Source organism: Ursus arctos, unplaced genomic scaffold, assembly GCF_023065955.2.
Source record: "Ursus arctos isolate Adak ecotype North America unplaced genomic scaffold, UrsArc2.0 scaffold_33, whole genome shotgun sequence".
Classification (NCBI taxonomy): Eukaryota; Metazoa; Chordata; class Mammalia; order Carnivora; family Ursidae; genus Ursus; species Ursus arctos.
In genome coordinates this window covers 11,590,997-11,610,397 of record NW_026623019.1, presented here as the reverse complement: position 1 = coordinate 11,610,397, position 19,401 = coordinate 11,590,997, and the positions used below count along the sequence as shown (strand labels likewise).

Below are 19,401 nucleotides of genomic sequence, written 5' to 3'. Positions count from 1 at the left end.
CCTTTGTCATACACTGTCCCCATCTAAAAACCACAGGCCAGATTTGAACTTGGAATGGATTCATTCCACAGCCATCGGGCACCCACAACATGCCAAGCATGCTACTGGGTAACAGGAATGTAGAGATGGAAGAAGGGTCCTTGCCTTCCAAGAAATCAGAGACTGTTGAAGGAGGGAGACAAGCAAACAGGAGACCATGCTCTCAAACCAGGCCACCTGGCTTTGAATGCACCCCAGCTTTTCCTGACTGCATGGCCTTCCAAATGGTATCTAACCTCCCTGGCCTCCAGGTCATCATCTGGGAAATGGGAATCCTCATAGAAACTAGATGATAGATTTTTGTGGGGTCAGCCAAAGCCTGTCTGTGAACTGCTTTGCGCAGCGTTTGTCACGTTGTAAATACACAACAAACAACCTGAGTAGTATCGCTGTCACAGACGGTGACATGGTTTGTAGAATAGTGTCAGCACGGTGACAGAGGTGTCAGTACAGAGGACGGACACCTAACCCCAGGGAAGGCTGCTTTGACTGAAGACGGGCTCACAAGAGCTGATCCTTGAACGGTGCCTGAGAGGATGAGGGGCGGATAGTCAGGCAAAGCTGAAAGGACCAGACACATCATGAGGGAGAACAGAGAGGACAGAGCCACTGGCATGGGAGAGGGAGCAGGCCCCGGGAACATGCCCAGCTTAGCAAATGGGAAGGGAATGAACAATCATGAAGCCCACACGAGATACTAAGAACTGCGCTGTATGGTTTTAAAAGTTGATCCCACAGAAAGCTCTGCAATAATGCTGAGACCAGGAGCTCTCCCTGCTTCTCGCACAGAAAAAACCTGAAGCTCAGAGACTTGCAGGAGCGTCTCGGCAGTAACCTGAGATTGCACGTCTGTCAGCTGGCGTGATTCACTTTGGAGTCCGAAGGATTCTAAAGCTCGGTTCCATACACAGTCTGTCCTCTCTGAGCCAGAGCATAAACCGAGTCGGCATCGGGAGGGCTGTGGGGGACTGTGAAACATACTCAGGGGCTAGACCAGGAAGGCCCCAGGGTTCACGGTAATGAGTATAGGTGTTACCCTGGGAGTAACAGCTCTTCCTGAACAGGGGAAGGGTTATGGCTAATTCCAGAAGCATTAGAGCTGGGCGTGTGAATATCACCAATATGGTATTCATTGCATGGACAGAGATTACGGAGCCTTGGCTCAACGACATAAAACGGGAACGTTTTAAGGATGGTAATTTGTTTCTGTGAGTTTGGCTTTTTTAGATTCCAAATGTAAGTGATATCATACAGTATTTGTCTTTCTCTGTCTCACTTATCTCACTTAGCATAATACCCTCAAGGCCCAGCCATGTTGCCACAAATGGCAGGATGTCCTTCTTTCTCAAGGCTGAATAATATTCCATTGTGTGTGTTATCATCCATTCATCTGTTGACAGACACTCAGGTTGCTTCCGTATCTTGGCTATGTGAATAATGCTGCATGAACACAGGAATGCAGATATCTTTTTGACATCCTGTTTTCATTTCCTTTGGATGTATCCTCAGAAGTGGGATTGCTGGATCATATCATTGGCTAATAGTACAGTGGTAATCCTATTGCAATATATAGTTGTATGAAATCAACACACTATACACCTGAAATGTATAAACCATTATGTCAGTTACATCTCAATACAAAATGGTAATTTGCCGAAAGCTAATGAACAGATGAGAGTGACACAGCAAACGGAAACAAGGTTTTCATGTGGTACCATGCACAAAAATCAAGGTCCCTTCTTAGGGATGTTCTTGAGGGAATTAATGTATCAGATAGAAAGCCAAACCTATTAGATGCCCCCAGTGCAGATTTTCTGCCATTCTGAGCATGAAGAAAGAAATTGTGTGATCTCTCTAAGGCTAAAGAGAGCCCCAGTGATCACCTAGTCAAAGTTATTTTGTTGTTGTTGTTGATGGTAAAATCAAGATTCAGAGAAGTGAGGTGATGAGGCCGAGATCCTTTTGACATGTGACATCTGTCGTATGAAACTAACCTCATCCTGTCAGCCATACAAAGAAATCCCAGGAATCTGAAAGCATTCACACAGGCAGGTGGCGAGAGGGCTACACCAAGGACATCTGTCTACCAACTTCGGAAACTGACAACAAGGTCACTGCTGGGGGAGCTAGACTGGCTTAAGAGGGGAGACAAGAGAACCCCACCATCTGTAGCACTTTATGTTGCTTTCTTGGCTGTCTCTCCAGTGGGAGATCACAGAAGTATGTGGTGTCTTGATAAATTCAACAGGGAAGTCAGAAAAAAAAGATACAAAGCTATCTTGTAATGATGAAAAAAATAAAGCCACCCAAATAACCCCTAAAAGTTACTACAGCCCCAATAAGAAGCCCATATGGCATTGGCCTTTGAAAATCATCTGTGGTCCTACATATTCTCCTCAGAGAAATTTCTAATTATTTTTTTTAGTATGTAAGAAAATGCGCATGAATCTAATAATGTGCTTCCTGAGATAGAAAATAATACTTCAGGTCAAATTGAATTTTCACCCATCTGTCTGGCTGACAAGATGGTAGATGACAAATATTCTTGATTCTGCTAGCCAAGGCCATGCGATATATAAAGAAGCTTCTAGAAATATTATTGCTGGACCTGTAGGATCTGTCATGTTGACACCCAGTGAGGTATATCACATGGTTATATAACAAATGAAAGAGGTAATGTCAATTGTCAGGAAAAGAACTGAAAGCAGGAGACAGCAGATGACAGGTTGTCATATAGTTCCAACCCCCCTAAAGAGCCCTGCTGAAATTTCTCCAAAGAATTAATAGATGAGGAATTTAGCCTGTTCCCATTTTTTGCCCTCATCACAAAATCAGCTGGGCTGCTTTTTCTGTCCTCCCATGTGTCACCTTAGGATCGCAAAGTGCCCCTCAGATTATGAAGGATGTGTCAGTCATGATCCAGGGAGCCTTGGTTGAGTTTCTGACCCATATTTAGCAGTTTCCTTACTGTGACATGACTGAACGTGCTAAGAAGTAAAAAAAAAAAAGAAGAAGAAGAAGAAGAAAGAAAGAAAAAAGAAAAGAAAAGAAAAGAAAAGAAAAGAAAAGAAAAGAAAAACAAAAAAACAAAAAGAAGAAGTCTTCAAAGCTCATGTTTACCAAATGATTTCATTTGCACCTTCCAGTTCTTTAAGCCAGCCCTGCCCTGGGACCAAGGCAGCATGCTAAGGACTAAAGGAAATGTCAGGAAAGTGAAAGTAGGAGAAAGTGATGAGGTCATTCTGTTTTTCAAGACCCCTTTTCCCAAAAACAAGAGCCTAAACTCCTTCTGGTTGTTGGTAGTGCTGCAAATGGACAGCGGACAAGAGCTGATCCCGCTCAAAGCTCCTGTGTCTCTAGATCGGAAGGCCGCACTCTCAACGTGGAGTGCGCCGGTTTCCCCCTGCCATTTTGTACAACGAGCTTGATGAGAGTTGCCTCCCTCTGTCCAGCACCTTCACTGACCAGGTTGGAGGCCATTACAGGAAATCTGGTTCAAGAACAACATAAGTGGTTTTTCTGTTGTTTTGTTTTGGGTTTGGGTTTTTTGATTTTGTTTTTGTTTCTGTTTCACTTCAACTCGCTTATTATGTACTGAAATACTCATTTCTAGCTGTGAGACAATTTGTGACAAGAGATCCAAGCTTTTGGGAATCTATCCTAAGGACAGAATGCCACATACAGATCAGGTTTTTAAATGATATTCATCCCATTGTTATTAGGGTGCAATATAAATGTCCAACAAAGGGGGTATTGATTAAGTGAGCTGTTCACATCTATTAGACCGAATGTTCTATAGATACTGAACATTATGCTTTTAGAAGAGTTCCCAATAATACAGGGACGTGCTTAGTTATAATGCTAAAGGAAAAGAAAATGAGAATACAAACTGGTACTTCACAAATATGCTGACCCCTCTACACACAACTATATATACTGTACTTAGGGGAAAAAAAGAAAAGAAAAAGAGACTTGAAGGAAATATACCAAGATATTAGCAGTTATCTTTGGGTAGGAGTTGGGATTTTGGAAATTATTTCTCATTTGACTTTTTCTAAACTTTCTACAATTTTTCATGACAGTCCGGCATGGTCATGCAATGCTTTTATAATAAGAAAAAAAATATTTATCATATTGGCACCAGTGGACTTCTGACCTCTGAATTGTATTTCTTAAGGGGAGAAACAAACACTGGTGTTCTTAATTAGGGTGGGAAAAAAGAGAAAGGGGAGTCAAGGGTTAGAGTCAAAAGAGCAAAACCTCCCCATTCTCTGGCACTCGAGTAATTGCCCGGTTGTGCATGCATGAAGGTCCCTTGAGAGAGCAGGACGTTATGGTAATGTGGGTGTGCTTTAATCTACTAAAAGCAGCACATACTGAATTGTGTCCCAAAAGTAGAGAGAACACATCTTTAAAATAAACTGGCAAATCGAATCAGTCAGTCAATACATTGGCAAATCCAATGTGTAATAAAATATCCTTTCAAAAGTCAAATAATGGTGTATTTTATCCAATGTGTAAATTCATACATCTGAGTCTTTTGAAAGTAGGGCATACTAGACTTAACAGTAATTTCATCCAATTTCTCTCTCCATTAACATCACCTTTTATCAGCCGCTTCAATGAGACTGTGAATCTTGTTCAAAAATGTTACATGGAGAGTCAATATATGGTTTACATGGAACTCCATAACAAATAAGTACACTTATTTGGTATTAATTTTCTCACAAAAATTTTGAATATCTCTTTCTGCTGATCTTTGGTTTGCTCATTTCCAGATGTGTTTGAATTTCCTCTGATTTCCTCCCCTCCTCCATATAAATCAGCATGTCTGTTTCCAAGCCAGCACCTTTGGCACAATGTCACCTTTAAGAACTTGGTCAACCAGAAGCACCAAGGTGACTCAGTCAGTTAAGGGTCTGACTCTTGATTGCGGCTCAGGTCATGATCTCAGGGTTATGAGATCAAACCCTGTGTCGACTCTGGTTAACATGGAGTCAGCTTGAAGATTCTCTCCCTCTTCCCCTCCCCCTGGTCTCTCTCTCTCTCTTAAATAATCTTTAAAAAAAGAAAGGGAAGAAAAAGAATTCTGTCAACCAAAGGGAGTTCATTCTCTCAGATGCTGGAAATAAAATAGTATATTTTAGGTGGATAGGATCTTATTCATCAAGTTGAGTTGTTGTCTTCCATGTGCCAAGTGACCTTTAGTCGTGCCAGAGTGAAAACTGAAGCCAGGATGTGCCCAAAGGCCTTTTGTGACCCACCACAATTCCTGTTTAGATCCTTATTAGGGGTCTTGTATCATTCTGCATCTTGATGAGCATGGATTTTTGCATTTCCTATTACTCAATTGTTTCAAATTATTTTGAGTATTAATATTTCATCAGGGAAATATTTTGCTTAGGTGGCGATTTTCTTAAAGATTTATTTATTTTAGAGAGAGAGCACATGCATGCGAGTGGGGGGGGGGCAGAGGGAGAGACTCTCAAGCAGAATCACCGCTGAGCAAGAAGCACCATGCAGGGCTCGATCTCACAACCCTGAGATCCTGACTTGAACCCAAATCAAGAGTCAGACGAGCAACTGACTGAGCCATCCAGGTGCTCCTCTGCTGGTGGTTTTTAAAAGTCACTGCATTGTGATGATTGAATGACTTCTGAGTCTAATCCTCTCTCTCTCTCTCCCTGCTCCTGTCCTCAGGAAACACATCTCCAGATTTTATTAAGAAATTGAATGAGTAAATAGGAAACATTTCGGATACAGTTCTTTTAAGGAAGTTTCAGATGTAGCATGTTAATGTCCTCAGAGTGATGCTTAACATTCTTATAGGTGGACTTTTCTAAATTCCTACAAAATCATAAGAATTTTGCTGATTATCTATTGGGTAGCTTTGGCATTTCTCTAAAATTCTCTGACATGTTCCAAACCACTTGTCAAACCCAGGTTTCGTCTCTTACATAGCTAACACTGCATGAAATGGTTGTGGAATGTTCCTTTCTGTTTTTGATGGATGGAGCCAAAGTGTCCTTGCAACTTACAGTTATTTTTCAGCTTAATATCATGGTTATTTTCATTTTCAAAAGCTTGCCTCAATCTCCATGTTGATTTTCACAGAATCATTGCCAGCTGGGACATAAATATAAATCACAAATTAAGCTAATTAATAGACACCTTGAAAAGGAGTCAGTTTAATTTTTCCAGCATGTTTTTCTGTACCTTCATCTTCTTCTACGACAGGACCTGCTGGGTTTTAGAAGTGGAAAATCCATGATTAACTCAGCCACATATACTCTATTTTGTTATTTAAGTGGTGAATATACTTGTTTGTTGCCCAAAAGATGAACCAAACCATCTTTAAATAGAAAATTACTTCTCCCAAATCATTTTTATACTTCTGGGATTGTGTCATTTTTCTATAATACATTCCTGCTTTGAGTCTTTTTTCTATACTATGATTTAATCTACGTGGCACCGAAGTTTCAGGCACTTTGGTGAAACATACTTCTGGGTTAATCGGTGCTGCTTGTATCTCAAAAACGTCACATTCATAATAAGCCTCAAAGAATTTCTAAAACCCGGGCAGCCCAGCTTCTATCTCATAATGTTTGACTAAGTAGTAATACAGTGTCCAGTCGTGTCTTAATTAAAATTGATGGTTAACACTTGAAATACGCTCTCGGTGTGTAGCTTAATGTGGCCGTTCACTTTAGCTGTGTTACCATTCCATACGCAATGTGGTACTTTTTCATTTAGCAGTTTCCTTAGCACAGCGACTTGGTAACAATTCATCTGCTCAGCAAACAACACTGAGCAAGGACGAGCTAGCGATCCTGTCTGCAAACAGATCTCTCTTTTATACAAAGAGACACTGCGGATAAGAGGGAGGGCTAAAGCAGAGCGCTGGACAGCCTCACAGAGTATGCGAGAGGCCCAAGGCGAAGCGAGGGTTCCGTGCCCGTTATACAAGAGGGCTTCCTCAGTGGCACACGTCAGATGAAAGATTTGTGGTTAGTTCTGCAAGTAGAGGGAAGGACACTCCAAAAAAAAGGGTGGGGGCGGGGGACTGAATAAACAACAGCTAAGAGGATAGAAACAACTTTGGGGGCCCTTAAAGGAACAAGTCGCTCAGCACAACTGGGGCATCAGGTGTGTGGGGCTGTGGCTGTGGTGGTGGGAGGAGCAGCAAGGGTGTAGCAGTGACCACCTATCAGCAAGAGATAAAACTAAGGGACTAGAGGGGTGTGATACTGGCATTCCGTGAATACTCTGCTAAGAATTTTTAGCAATGAGAGCGCTTGGGGGGCTCAGTTGGTGAAGCGTCTGACTTCAGCCCAGATCGTGATCTCAGGGTCCTGGGTTGGAGCCCTGTGCTCCTCAAGCTCCCTGCTCAGTGGGGAGTCTGTTTCTCCCTCTTCCTCTCCCTCTACCCCTCCCCCCACTAGTGGGTGCGCTCGCTCTCTCTCTCTCAGATAAATAAATAATTTTTTTAAAAACATTTTTAGCAATGGAAACCACTAAAAATTTTTGGTAAGGAGGGTGACATATCCAGGAAGATTCCTTGGGTAGCAGCATGGGGAGGACCAGTAAAGAAATTCCTGACTAGTTCCGAGTCCGCAGGCTGAATAATGGCTGTGACAGTGAGGACCAAGGAGGAGGAGGCTGTGAGGCTCCTGGACATACCATATATTTATTCACTTCCCTCTGTCTCTCCTGTGTAGAATGCACTAGAAGGAGGTAGGCTCCATGAAGGCAGGAATTGTCAGCCCTGTTCACTGCTCTGTCCACAGCACCTCCAAGGTGTCTGGCACAGAGATGCTCAATGAATCCGCGTTCTGTTACTCCCTTGTTTGCAGGGGATGTGGGTGACAGACAGGACTCCCTGACGCACAACTTTGAACAGGGTGCGAAATGAGAGCGAGAACGTAAACAGAGGAGCTGGTTGGCAGACAGGTTCGCGGGGCGGAGAACACGGGAATCTTGTCATTTGCAAAGAGCCTCCCTTCAATCTGAGAATCAGAATTGCATCTGGGCTAAGGCAATTTGTCCACAAGTGAGCTGAAAATAGAAGCTGTCAAACTGAATTTGGGGGAATGTTGTGGGTTTTTTAACAAAATGTTCGATGTTTGTTCTTTCAAATCTTGAAGAACAGTTTAATCTCCCTGTATTTCATAGCATTTTGACAAAATAACCAACCATGTCAAACAAATCCAAGAGTTACTTTTAGGGTACATGTTGAAATACCAGTTTTATCAAAAAGGGAAACCAGGCTTTATTTACTAAATCAATCGATCAATAAAATAGCTAGATAACTTCCACTTATACGTAATTAAAATTTTTTTCTATGAAAGGTACATTGATGAGATTTGATAGAATGAGCGTATGTGCCTCTCTCCCTTCCTGCTCCTCAAATGACAAAAAAAAAGGCAAAAATAACAACAACAAAAAATATATATATATGTATTTGAAACAAATCCCTATCAGTGCTTAGCACAGAAGAAGGTGAAAAAGGATACCATGCTAGGAGACAAGAAATTTTGAATAATTTCTGAAATATTAAAAATAGGTACAGAAACTAGAATCTGCAAGGACACCTGGGTGGCTCAGTTGTTTAAGCAGCTGACTCTTGATCTCAGCACAGGTCTTAATCTCAGGGTCATGAATTCAAGCCCTGCATTGGGCTCCATGCTGGGTGTGGAGGCTGCTTACAAAAACAAAAACAAAAATTAGAGCTTGCAAATTCTTTTAGGAGAAAAATACATACCGTGAAGTTAAAAATAATTTCATCATTACCATGCAGGATCAGAATGAACAAAGGCAGGAAATAGGAGTGTTCTATAGACAGACTCAGCCGTGTGCACCCCATGTGCATTCCCTGCAATGGGGTTTATCATGACTAAAGACAGGGAGCCACCCCAATGTTCATTACTAGAAGACTGGTTACATAAATCATACATGCGTATCAGGAAACGTTAGGCAGGCAACACGCAATGAAGCAGGCACTCTGCACGGCTGAGTGGAATGGTCTCCAGGATAGAGAGTCAAGTAAAGTGAAGCATAATAATGTGTAAAGCTCGCTACCACTCGTGTTAAAAGGGAGAGGTGTGTGCATTTCTGTTTACTGACGCGTAGAACATCTCCAGAACCGCACGTACTGCTTGCCTTGGTTAACAGGTGCTGGAAAACTGAGGACAGAAATGATACCCTTCATTTTCACCATATATTTCTTTAGGCTGTTGGGATTTTTTTTTTCTTTTTTTTTTAATAATAATTTTTTATTATATTATGTTAGTCACCATACAGTACATCCCTGGTTTTTGATGTAAAGTTCCATGATTCATTACTTTCGTATAACACCCAGCGCACCATGCAATACGTGCCCTCCTTACTACCCATCACCAGTCTATCCCATTCCCCCACCCCCCTCCCCTCTGAAGCCCTCAGTTTGTTTCCCAGAGTCCATAGTCTCTCGTGGTTCATTCCCCCTTCTGTTTACCCCCCCTTCATTCTTCCCTTCCTTCTCCTACCGATCTTCCTACTTCTTATGTTCCATAAATGAGTGAAACCATATGATAGTTGTCTTTCTCTGCTTGACTTATTTCGCTTAGCATTATCTCCTCCAGTCCCGTCCATGTTGCTGCAAATGTTTTTTGCCATATGCATATATTTTCTAAGCAAATACAATATTTTTAAAGGAAAAGAAAGGTAGAAGGGAAATGATAACATCTAGAAAATAGAAAACATAAAATAAGATGAAAAAAAGATGAAAGAAATCAGTAATCATATTAAACATAGCTGGATTCTTTTCTGCCTTTAAGAGAAAGATATTCTGATTCAGTGGGGGAAAAAAAAAGAACAATCTAGCCTTGCTGTTTACAAGATACACACCTAAAACAAAACGACCACAAAGTGACCAAAAACCCCCACAAACGCACAGATGGAATAATATATCATACACACTCTAAGCCCCCATAAGAGTATATATGGCAATTAAAATATTAACATAAAATAAAATATAATACAAAGCAACAGCGTTAAATAGGAAAGGGAGATATTTTATGTTGATAAAAACTGCAACCCACCAAGAACAGACTGTCATGAACATTTATACATTTTTTAAAATCTTCAAAACATGCAAAGCAAAGACTGTTTACTTCAAAGGAATAATTGTGCAGTGTGTACTCATAATAGGAGATTTTAACATGCCTCTTGGAAATAAGTAAATATGTAGAGTATTTGAATAAAAAGTAAACGTAATCTGTATCTATATCAATCTACCTAAAACTCCGTACCCAGCAGATAGAGAAACCACACTTTTTTTTTAAAGCAAAGTAGCATGTTTACAAAATGTTACAAATACACACACACACATTCTAACACTAAAAACAATTTTAAGAGAAAATAAGTGCCTTATATCTTAAAATGAATGAAAATGAGGGGCGCCTGGGTGGCACAGCGGTTAAGCGTCTGCCTTCGGCTCAGGGCGTGATCCCGGCGTTCTGGGATCGAGCCCCACATCAGGCTCCTCTGCTATGAGCCTGCTTCTTCCTCTCCCACTCCCCCTGCTTGTGTTCCCTCTCTCACTGGCTGTCTCTCTCTCTGTCAAATAAATAAATAAAATCTTTAAAAAAAAATGTTTAAAAAAATGAATGAAAATGACATAATACATATAAAAACATGTGAGATAAATAATTTTAAATGCATTTATTAAGAAACAAGAAAGAATAAAAATAACGTAACCACAGCATCAACTTAAAGTTCTAGGAAAAGAATGGCTAAGGAAGCAAACACAGGAGAAATGAACGGCTGGTGATAAAGGCAGAAAATAATCACTTCAAATTATAAATAATAATACTGATCCATGAAATGAAAACCTGGTTCTTTGAAATGACCATGATTTTGGTTAAGTTAAAAATAAAGAATAAAAAAATCCATATAATTCTAGACATAAAGGCGATTTTTAAAACAGTAAGAGAATTCTGCATGTAACTGTGTACCCATGAACTTGAAAATCTAGATGAAATATTTGATTACATAGGAAAATACATGAAACTGAGGGAAAGCAGAAAATCTAAATTGATCAATGATTGCTGGAAAGTGTATAAAGGTGATCAGTGTTCTGTCCCTAAAAACACTTCAGTGCTAGTTAGTTTATAGACACCCTCCTAAACCTGCCCGAAGCAGGAGAATTCTTTTGTTACATACACTGTTCTGGGGCATAAGTCAATAACAAAGTCTTTCCAATTCATACCGAAAACTTAGTGCAACTCTAATACCAAAATGAGGCAAGACTGATGACACGTACCGACCTCATTTCCAAACATAGTTGCAAAGACCCTGGATAAAATATGGTGTTGTTAAAGAATATACATCAATACCAATGAATTTTTTTATCAACCTATCATACTCTTAAACTACTATTTTGATTCACAGCCCCACCAGGAATATTTAAGAATACCTGATTTTCTGCATCTCTGCCAAACTTAGGGTTGGTAGAATGGCTCTGATTTTATTTTATTTGACCTTTTTTCCCCCCGCTGAGGTTCGATATATACATCATGTAATTGAGATTTTAAAATGTTTTAAATTTCAAATAAAAAGGTTGTAGAGTAGTGATGAAGACATAAAATATCTCAGGTCGGCTCAAGGCAAAATTATGAAATAAACTTTGTCTTTGGATCCTCCCCCCCTCTCCTTAGTGCTTCCTTCTCGTCTTGAATGGGGGCGTGGACAGGTAGGCAGCCATTCCCTCCACATCAGTTTTCCAGAAAAACTATGAAGCCCTGCCATACAATTCCACTTCAGGCTCCTTGACAAACAAAAACACAGGGGAGCGCCTGGGTGGCTCCCGGGCGGCTCCGTCAGTTAAGCATCTGACTCTCGGTTTTGGCTCAGGTCCTAATCTCAGGGTCACGGGTTCAAGCCCCACGTTGGCTCTGCGCTCAGGGTAGAGTCTGCTTGAGATTCCCTTTCCCCCTCTCCTTCTGCCCCTTTTCTCTCTCTCTCTCCCTAAAATAAATAAATAAATCTTTAAAAACAAAAACATGTATCTATGCCTCCACTGCCTCTTGTCCCAAATCCATTAGAAACCCTATATTATACACCTTCCTTTCCGCCTCCTCAAATCTGCTCCTAGGAAGGCCTGATAATGTTATATTTCAGAGTAAATTTTTCTATTTCCTGCCTCAGAAAAATTTGCATAAGAAATGTGATCTCTAATTAGGCAGTAAAATGTCACCATCTACAGAACAAGTAGGTCCCATGTTTAAGGAATTCTGTTTGATGCCTAAGTTTTAAATTCTTCTAAAACAATGAGCTCATATATTATCCTGATTCTCCTCAGCTTGCTCCCCGCTAAAGACACAATAATACCTTTCAGTCCATAGCCGGCCTGGCTCAAAGAACTAGGCCGTAGGGTTGGCCAAGCTCCACTCCTGCCCCCTGATTCTTAATTCTGTGGACCTTAGACTGTCTTCCCAATTCAGGCACCTGTTCCTGAGTTCAGAACCAAGAGGAGCTGCTACTCTTCTTCCAAGCGGATTTTGTGGGGGCATCAGTAGCCATTTGGGAGGATGTCCTGTTGACCCTTTGCCAATTATAGCCGTGCAGAAGCAGATTTCAGTGCAAATCTAATGGAGCTGGGGCACGCCTCCACCCAATGGTCCTTACCAGAGATCATAACTTTGGCCCATGAGCCAAACACAGTGTGTAGATAGATTCTGTTTGACTCTATTTTTCATGTTTTTAAGTTCAAATACCTACAAAGGCATTTCAGTCTACAATCTCTGCCTTACACTCATCCTACACTCTGACCTCAGGATATAAAGAATCAGGATACAAAAGAATTAAGCAGCCTACAAGTCAGATGTTTGTATGATCTTTCTTCCCCTCTCTTCGTCTCTGTGTTTAAGGCGCAAGACAAAAATGTGAGAGCTCTTGAGTTCTAATCACAACTCTCCTAACTAACCCATGTTGTGACCTTAAGCAAGTTACTTTGGATGGTGGACTAGATTTCTAAGGCAACTGACAGTTTAACAGTCCCTGAGTCTGTGTCTACTCTCTCCCTCGTGGTAGCAAAACTTAAATAATATATTAGCAAATGCTATAAAGTTTGCTTCCTATGTAGTTGGAGACAGACAAGCACTATTATTTTCCCATTTTACAGCTAAAGAAACGTGAAGCCTAAAGCAGCTGAAAAAAATAGTAATTCAGTGTAGATATTCAAATAACCTTTGGTTTCCTTAAGTAGCTTCCCTCTGACTTGGAGAAAAAAATCTTTGTTATTGTTCAGCCTTATTTTGGGACTTTGTATTAATTCAGCATGTGTTATTCCTTTGTTGCTGTCTTTCCTCTCCTTCCTGTTATTCATCCCTGGAGAATACTTTTCTCCCCTGGATTACCAAAAGGAAAGATGTTATTGTATTGTCTGTTTTCCCCTTCTTACAACCTGGAAATAATTGCTAAATTATTCTCAAGGGAGTTCAAGGGGGTTTTGTTTGTTTGTTTGTTTGTTTGTTTCTTTAAATTCAATTTTATTAACGTATAGTGTATTATTAGTTTCAGAGGTTGAATTTAGAGATTCATCAGTTGCATAGAACACCCAGTGCTCATTCCATCAAGTGCCCTCCTTCCTCCTTAATGCCCATCACCCAGTTACCCCATCCCCCTACCCACCTTCCCTCCAGCACCCCTCAGTTTGTTTCCTAGAGTTAAGAATCTCTTATGGTTTGTCTCCCTCTCTGTTTTTCTCTTATTTTATTTCTCCTTCCCTTCCCCTGTGTTCATCTGTTTTGTTTCTTAAATTCCACATATGAGTGAAATCATAATGACATTTGCCTTTCTCTGACTGACTTATTTCACTTAGCATAATACGCTCTAGTTCCATCCACATTGTCGAAAATGGCAAGAGTTCATTCTTTTTGATGGCTGAGTAATATTCCATTTTATTCATATATATATATATATATATATATATATATGTATAATACACACATATATTATACACACACACACACATACACACCCTACATCTTCTACATCTTCTTTATCCATTCATCTGTCAATGGACATCTGGGCTCTTTCCATACTTCAGCTATTGTGGACATTGCTGCTATAAACATTGGGGCACATGTGCCCCTTTGATTCACTATGTTTGTATCCTTTGGGTAAATACCTAGTAGTGCAATTGCTGAGTTGTAGGGTAGCTCTATTTTTAACTTTTTGAGGAACCTCCATACTGTTTTCCAGAGTGGCTGCACCAGTTTGCATTCCCATCAGCAGTGTAAGAGGGTTCAAGGGGGTTCAAGGTTAGTGAGAAGACTGAAGGATCTAGAGCCATCACAATGTCGGAACCCTTCATAACTATTGCTGAGGAGTAAGTGTGGTGATGGCTATATCGCACACAGGCGTATACATACACACGTGCACACACACATACACATGCATACACAGTAGGACCACTTACTGAAGGGCGTACTAAACTAGCTACTTTTATTTTTTTTTAAAGATTTTATTTATTTATTTGACAGAGACAGCCAGCGAGAGAGGGAACACAAGCAGGGGGAGTGGGAGAGGAAGAAGCAGGCTCCCAGCGGAGGACCCTGATGTGGGGCTCGATCCCAGAACGCTGGGATCACACCCTGAACTGAAGGCAGACGCTTAACGACTGCACCACCAGGCGCCCCTAAACTAGCTACTTTTAAACACTTAATTTCTCAACTTACAGTTTAAATCACAGCTTACACATTTTTGTAAATCCAGCAAGTTTTAATTTTAACACTGAGATGATAGAAGAGGACATTTTCATCGGTCTCTGGTTTCTCTCCATTGTAAACATAATCAGTGTAATTATGTGAGGTGGTCTCTGTTAAGAGGCTATGAGACATCTTCCTCTTCGTGAACTGCAGAACCTCTAGCTGAATTCTTGCTCTGTCTGCTTCCCGTGTGGTCAATAATCTACCTTATAGATGTTAAGATAGTCTGTATTCAGATATGGTCTCATTGGTTGAATTTCGCTGGGGGAAAAACATGCATTGCTAATGGTCACCTTGTCTCAAATTGCAGATTACGGTATTTCGGATGGGATCAGAAGGACACCAGGACATTGATTTAGCTATCCTGACAGCTTTGCTCAAAGGTAAAAGAGTTTCTGTGTCCAGAGAGTGAAAATATAATTTAAATGGATTAACAGAGCAACTTTGTCTCCTCATAGTAGACATAATCCCAAATGATACCGTGACATCCAATTATTGATAACATAAGGACTTCTCCTAGAAGACGTTGTTCCTGCTATTAAATTCTTCTATGATAAAGCTGTCAAAGTATGACTCAATTTCATAAGGTTTAAATATATTATAATGCAGTCCTGTCCATTGAGTCATAAAAATATACAAAGTAATCTAATGTAATATGTAAGACACTAAGTTACTGAAGTCATTTAATAATTATTACCTGTCAACTTTCAAAAACCATTTAATATGGCATAGATGATAGATAGATATAGAGATATTATAATGCATTAAAAATGAAAAATCAAAACCACTGAGAGGAAAGGAGTAAGAAATAAACAAAAAAAAAATAGGCTACTGTACTTGCTATAATGGAACATTAAATTTAGCTCTAAGTTTCCTTGAAGTCCAGGCAAAAATAGAAATGCCCTGGATTTTATGATTTTCCTTGAAGGTGGATGTTTGTCCTATTCTCTAGTTCCCTTGCTATCAAGAGGTCTCACTACATGTGCTCAACCTTGGAGCCATATTCAAGAGAAGAGCAGTTTCCTCTGGGCTCCACAGATCAAATTCTGCCCTTAATGTCCCTTAATCGGTCTATACATTTAACCCATTAAAATAAACAAAACGAAGTTATCTCTGTTCATCACTGAACTGAACACTAGAACTGTAAGATGAAACAAAATCACAAATCTTGTTGACTGTGGTTCTGAGTTCGAGATGTCCCCCTCGTTCTCCCCGAGCCCCATACTTTGCCTGCTGCCCCATTTATCACAAGGCTGGTGACTGCCTGTTTGTAAGCCTTCCTGGATCATAAGCTCTGTGAGGACAGAGAATGTTTCTTATCCATGGGTGGACAGGAAACATCTCAGCACCTCACATAATCCCTCATACATGGCAGCGTTCAGTTCATTTTTGTTGAATATATGAAGGAATGGATTACTGAAAGAATGATTGCTTAATGGTTCACTGATAGACTTAAATTCCAAAATTGAAATTCAGAATAGCAACAATTGTGTTCTATTTTCCAGTCTCCTTACCCCTTTTCCACCATCAGTACTTCCTTGAATACCCATCCTGTGGCAGCCATGATGCCTGGTGCTAAGCTTTTTACAAATACTATAAACATTAATTATTACAGCAGCTGTATTGTGTAGCAGCTATCTTTAATCCCCATTCTACAGACAGGTAAGTGGAGCTACGAGATTTAAGCAACTTGTTCAGGGTTACCATGCTATTAATAAGCCTGAACTTAGATCTAGGCCCGTCTAACTCTTCACTGCGCCACATATGGCCTTGATGCTAGAAGCCATTGATGCTAGAAGCCATTGATCCCCTCCATGTATGCCCCAAAGGTGTGTTTGCACGTTTGTTCAAAATCCCAATCACATTTCAAAAATTCACAGTGCCGCAAGGCATATCATGTGTCCCAGGTTGAGAACCTTTGCTCTAAAGCATTTCATTCCAGTGAACTGACAAAGCCATGAAGAAGAAAGAATTCATGCACGGGACCATGCGTGGGCTGAACCATAAAGCACACTCTGGCCTCCATTCTCCATGTGTCAGAGATCAAATTAAAAGTTTGAGGAAAGAAATTCTCTAATATTTGCTATTCTTCCATGAAAATAAGAAAAAGGAATAAAGCCAGGAACTAACCCTTATTGAAGACTTGCTTAGTGCCAGATGCTGTGTCAGATACCTTCTATGTATAAATTCATTTAATCTTTACAAGTTTGATGACCAGATCATTACAAGACCCGTCTTATCAATAAGGAAATCAAGACACAGAACAATTCAGTTACACGCTCAAGATAAGCTGGCCAGGAAGTAGCAGAGACAGGCTGCCCATCACTTACACAAGCCACCAAGGCATCCCTATTGCCATGATAATAAGAAGTTCTACTTCTTATTATCAAATGGAGGAGTGGCCCCGTTATTGGTTAAAAACATATAAGCCATCACAGTATCTTCTACTGAAAATATTTACTTCTGCTTTCACCAGTTCGTGGCTTAAATTTGTTTCACCTTTAGATCAATCTTAGAATTTGTCATAATGTAGAATAGTTGTTTTCTGACTGTGCATGATAGACCGTAAGAAATACATTTTATATTGTAACCAAATAGTTATACATATGTTTTTAGAAAGCTGAAGTTAAAGTACATGAAATTATATTTACCTTGTGTGCAATGAAATTGGATATTTTGTATTCTGTTCTCTTTAATACTGATTATATCCCACTAAATTGATTTCATGACCCACTAATGGGTCATAACCTGCAGTTTAAAAAACACTGCCATACTAGATTAAAGGAAATTATGATTGCTCTAAGAAATTAACATTTCTAATCATTATAATGAATATTATTTATGCAACAGTTGATGCTAATGGGAATTTCTGCCATTAAAAGATTATGATGTGTCAACTGTATTTTGCAAAGGCTTTTAAATGCTCTCTGATTATGACCCAGTTGATTTGCGAAGGATGTCAAGCTTAATCCTTTTGCTGACTTTCTTGGTGGCCAAGAGCATACTTCTATCAGTTTCAAATTCTTTACTTTGTTGAATTATGCTTATGTATTTTTTTTAATTATGCCTGGGCACGTAACATGGTTTAACACTTAATTTTTACAATTATACTTAGTTTTCAATTATCTCATGCATGAGGAATTTTTTACAGTGAAGTTTTTATTCCTGCCATCACCTGAGAAAACTAGAAATTAGATAAGAGAAGGGAGAGGAAGCCATGGAACTAAACACTGATCCATAAATCCAGAGCCTAGCAAAGAAAAAAAAAAAAAAAAAGAATGTGTAAGGAACCAGGTGGTCATGGGAAAATTCTACCTTTGCCAAACCCATTGGGTTTGATTTTCTTCAGTATTTGTATATATTAAAGGATACTGCTAACAGGACACAGACTTATTGGATATCTGTTCAAAAATGAAGAAAGAAGGGGACAATATAATGTTGTTCCAGAGGTCTTAGAGGCTCACAGTTTCTTTTGACCTGGGGTAGCTTTTGAGAATACCACATACGTATTTCACTTTAAGGTAACTACTCTCCGAGAGCGGTGGGCCGAGGCTAGAATCTGTCCACCCTTCACCCTTCTCCTTTCCAGCTCTCACCCGCCACACATACCCAAGAGGACCCAAGGAAAATGCAGAGAAAATGCGGGATGTTGACTGTTCAGATAAACAACAAATAAATTTTTAGCATAAGCATGTCCCAAATATAGCCTGGGACATACTTATACTAAAAAAGCTGTTTATTATTTATCTGAAATTCAACCTTGACTGGGAGTCTTGTATTTTTATTTCCTAAATCAGGCTTACCTGAGAGAGGAGGCCTGATGCCGTGAATATTTCTGGACCTCAGACACTTTGAGCCGTTCTAGGGGAAGAGTACTCAAAAACCTGGGGAAATCACCTAGTCCCTCTCTGTCTGCCTCCTTCTCAGCCTGGCCCTGCCTCAATCATAGCAACCAGAGGTTTCACTGGAAACAACCCCAAACTTACCTTCGTAAACTATCCGGTGATTACCAACCTGCTCTCAGTCACCTTATCCTGGCTGACATGCGCATGCCCCTTGCTTCAGCCCCTCCTGCTCCAGGCTCAATAAAGCCAGAATACATCTGCTCATCACAGGGTCCCTTGACCCTCTCTGTGGATATAATTACTTCCAATTTTTAAAAATCTTCTCTTGTGCACTCAGAGGCCAAATCACGTGGGTGTGTACCCTTTCATTTCTATGCATGTACTGAAGTATAGTATGTGGCAGTCACTAGCCTCCACGTGCAAGAATTCTTTTCCTCTGGGTTTAAGCTGCACTGGTAAAGAAATTCTTCTGTGGCATGGGAAAAGACCTTTATCGCTGACTTCTTTTTTCTGGAAAGCATTTTTTTTAAAGCTCAAAGGGACTGTAAAACTCTATGTTCCTCCTCAAAACTGCCAAGGTCATCAAAAACAAGAGTAGTTTGAGACATTGTCATTGTCACAGGCTGGAGGAGGCTAGGGAAGCATAATGACCACACGCAATGTGGCTTCCTGGACAGGACCCTCAAGCAGAAAAAAACAAAGAGTATTAGGTTTAAAACTAAGAAAATCTGAATAAAGTATGGACTTCCATGGGTTTTTTTTTTTTT

General features: G+C 40.1%; 1 protein-coding gene across 3 annotated transcripts in view; it reads left to right on the top strand.

Annotated features, from left to right (window-relative positions):
- Positions 1 to 19,401, top strand: part of TRPM3 (transient receptor potential cation channel subfamily M member 3) — a 262,509-nt gene that overhangs the window by 124,786 nt on the left and 118,322 nt on the right. For all 3 annotated transcript variants that reach the window (XM_057305538.1, XM_057305537.1, XM_057305539.1), the window contains one exon: positions 15,100 to 15,172. In XM_057305538.1, the coding sequence (XP_057161521.1) occupies positions 15,100 to 15,172 (73 nt within the window). The remainder of the gene's footprint in view (positions 1 to 15,099; positions 15,173 to 19,401) is intronic.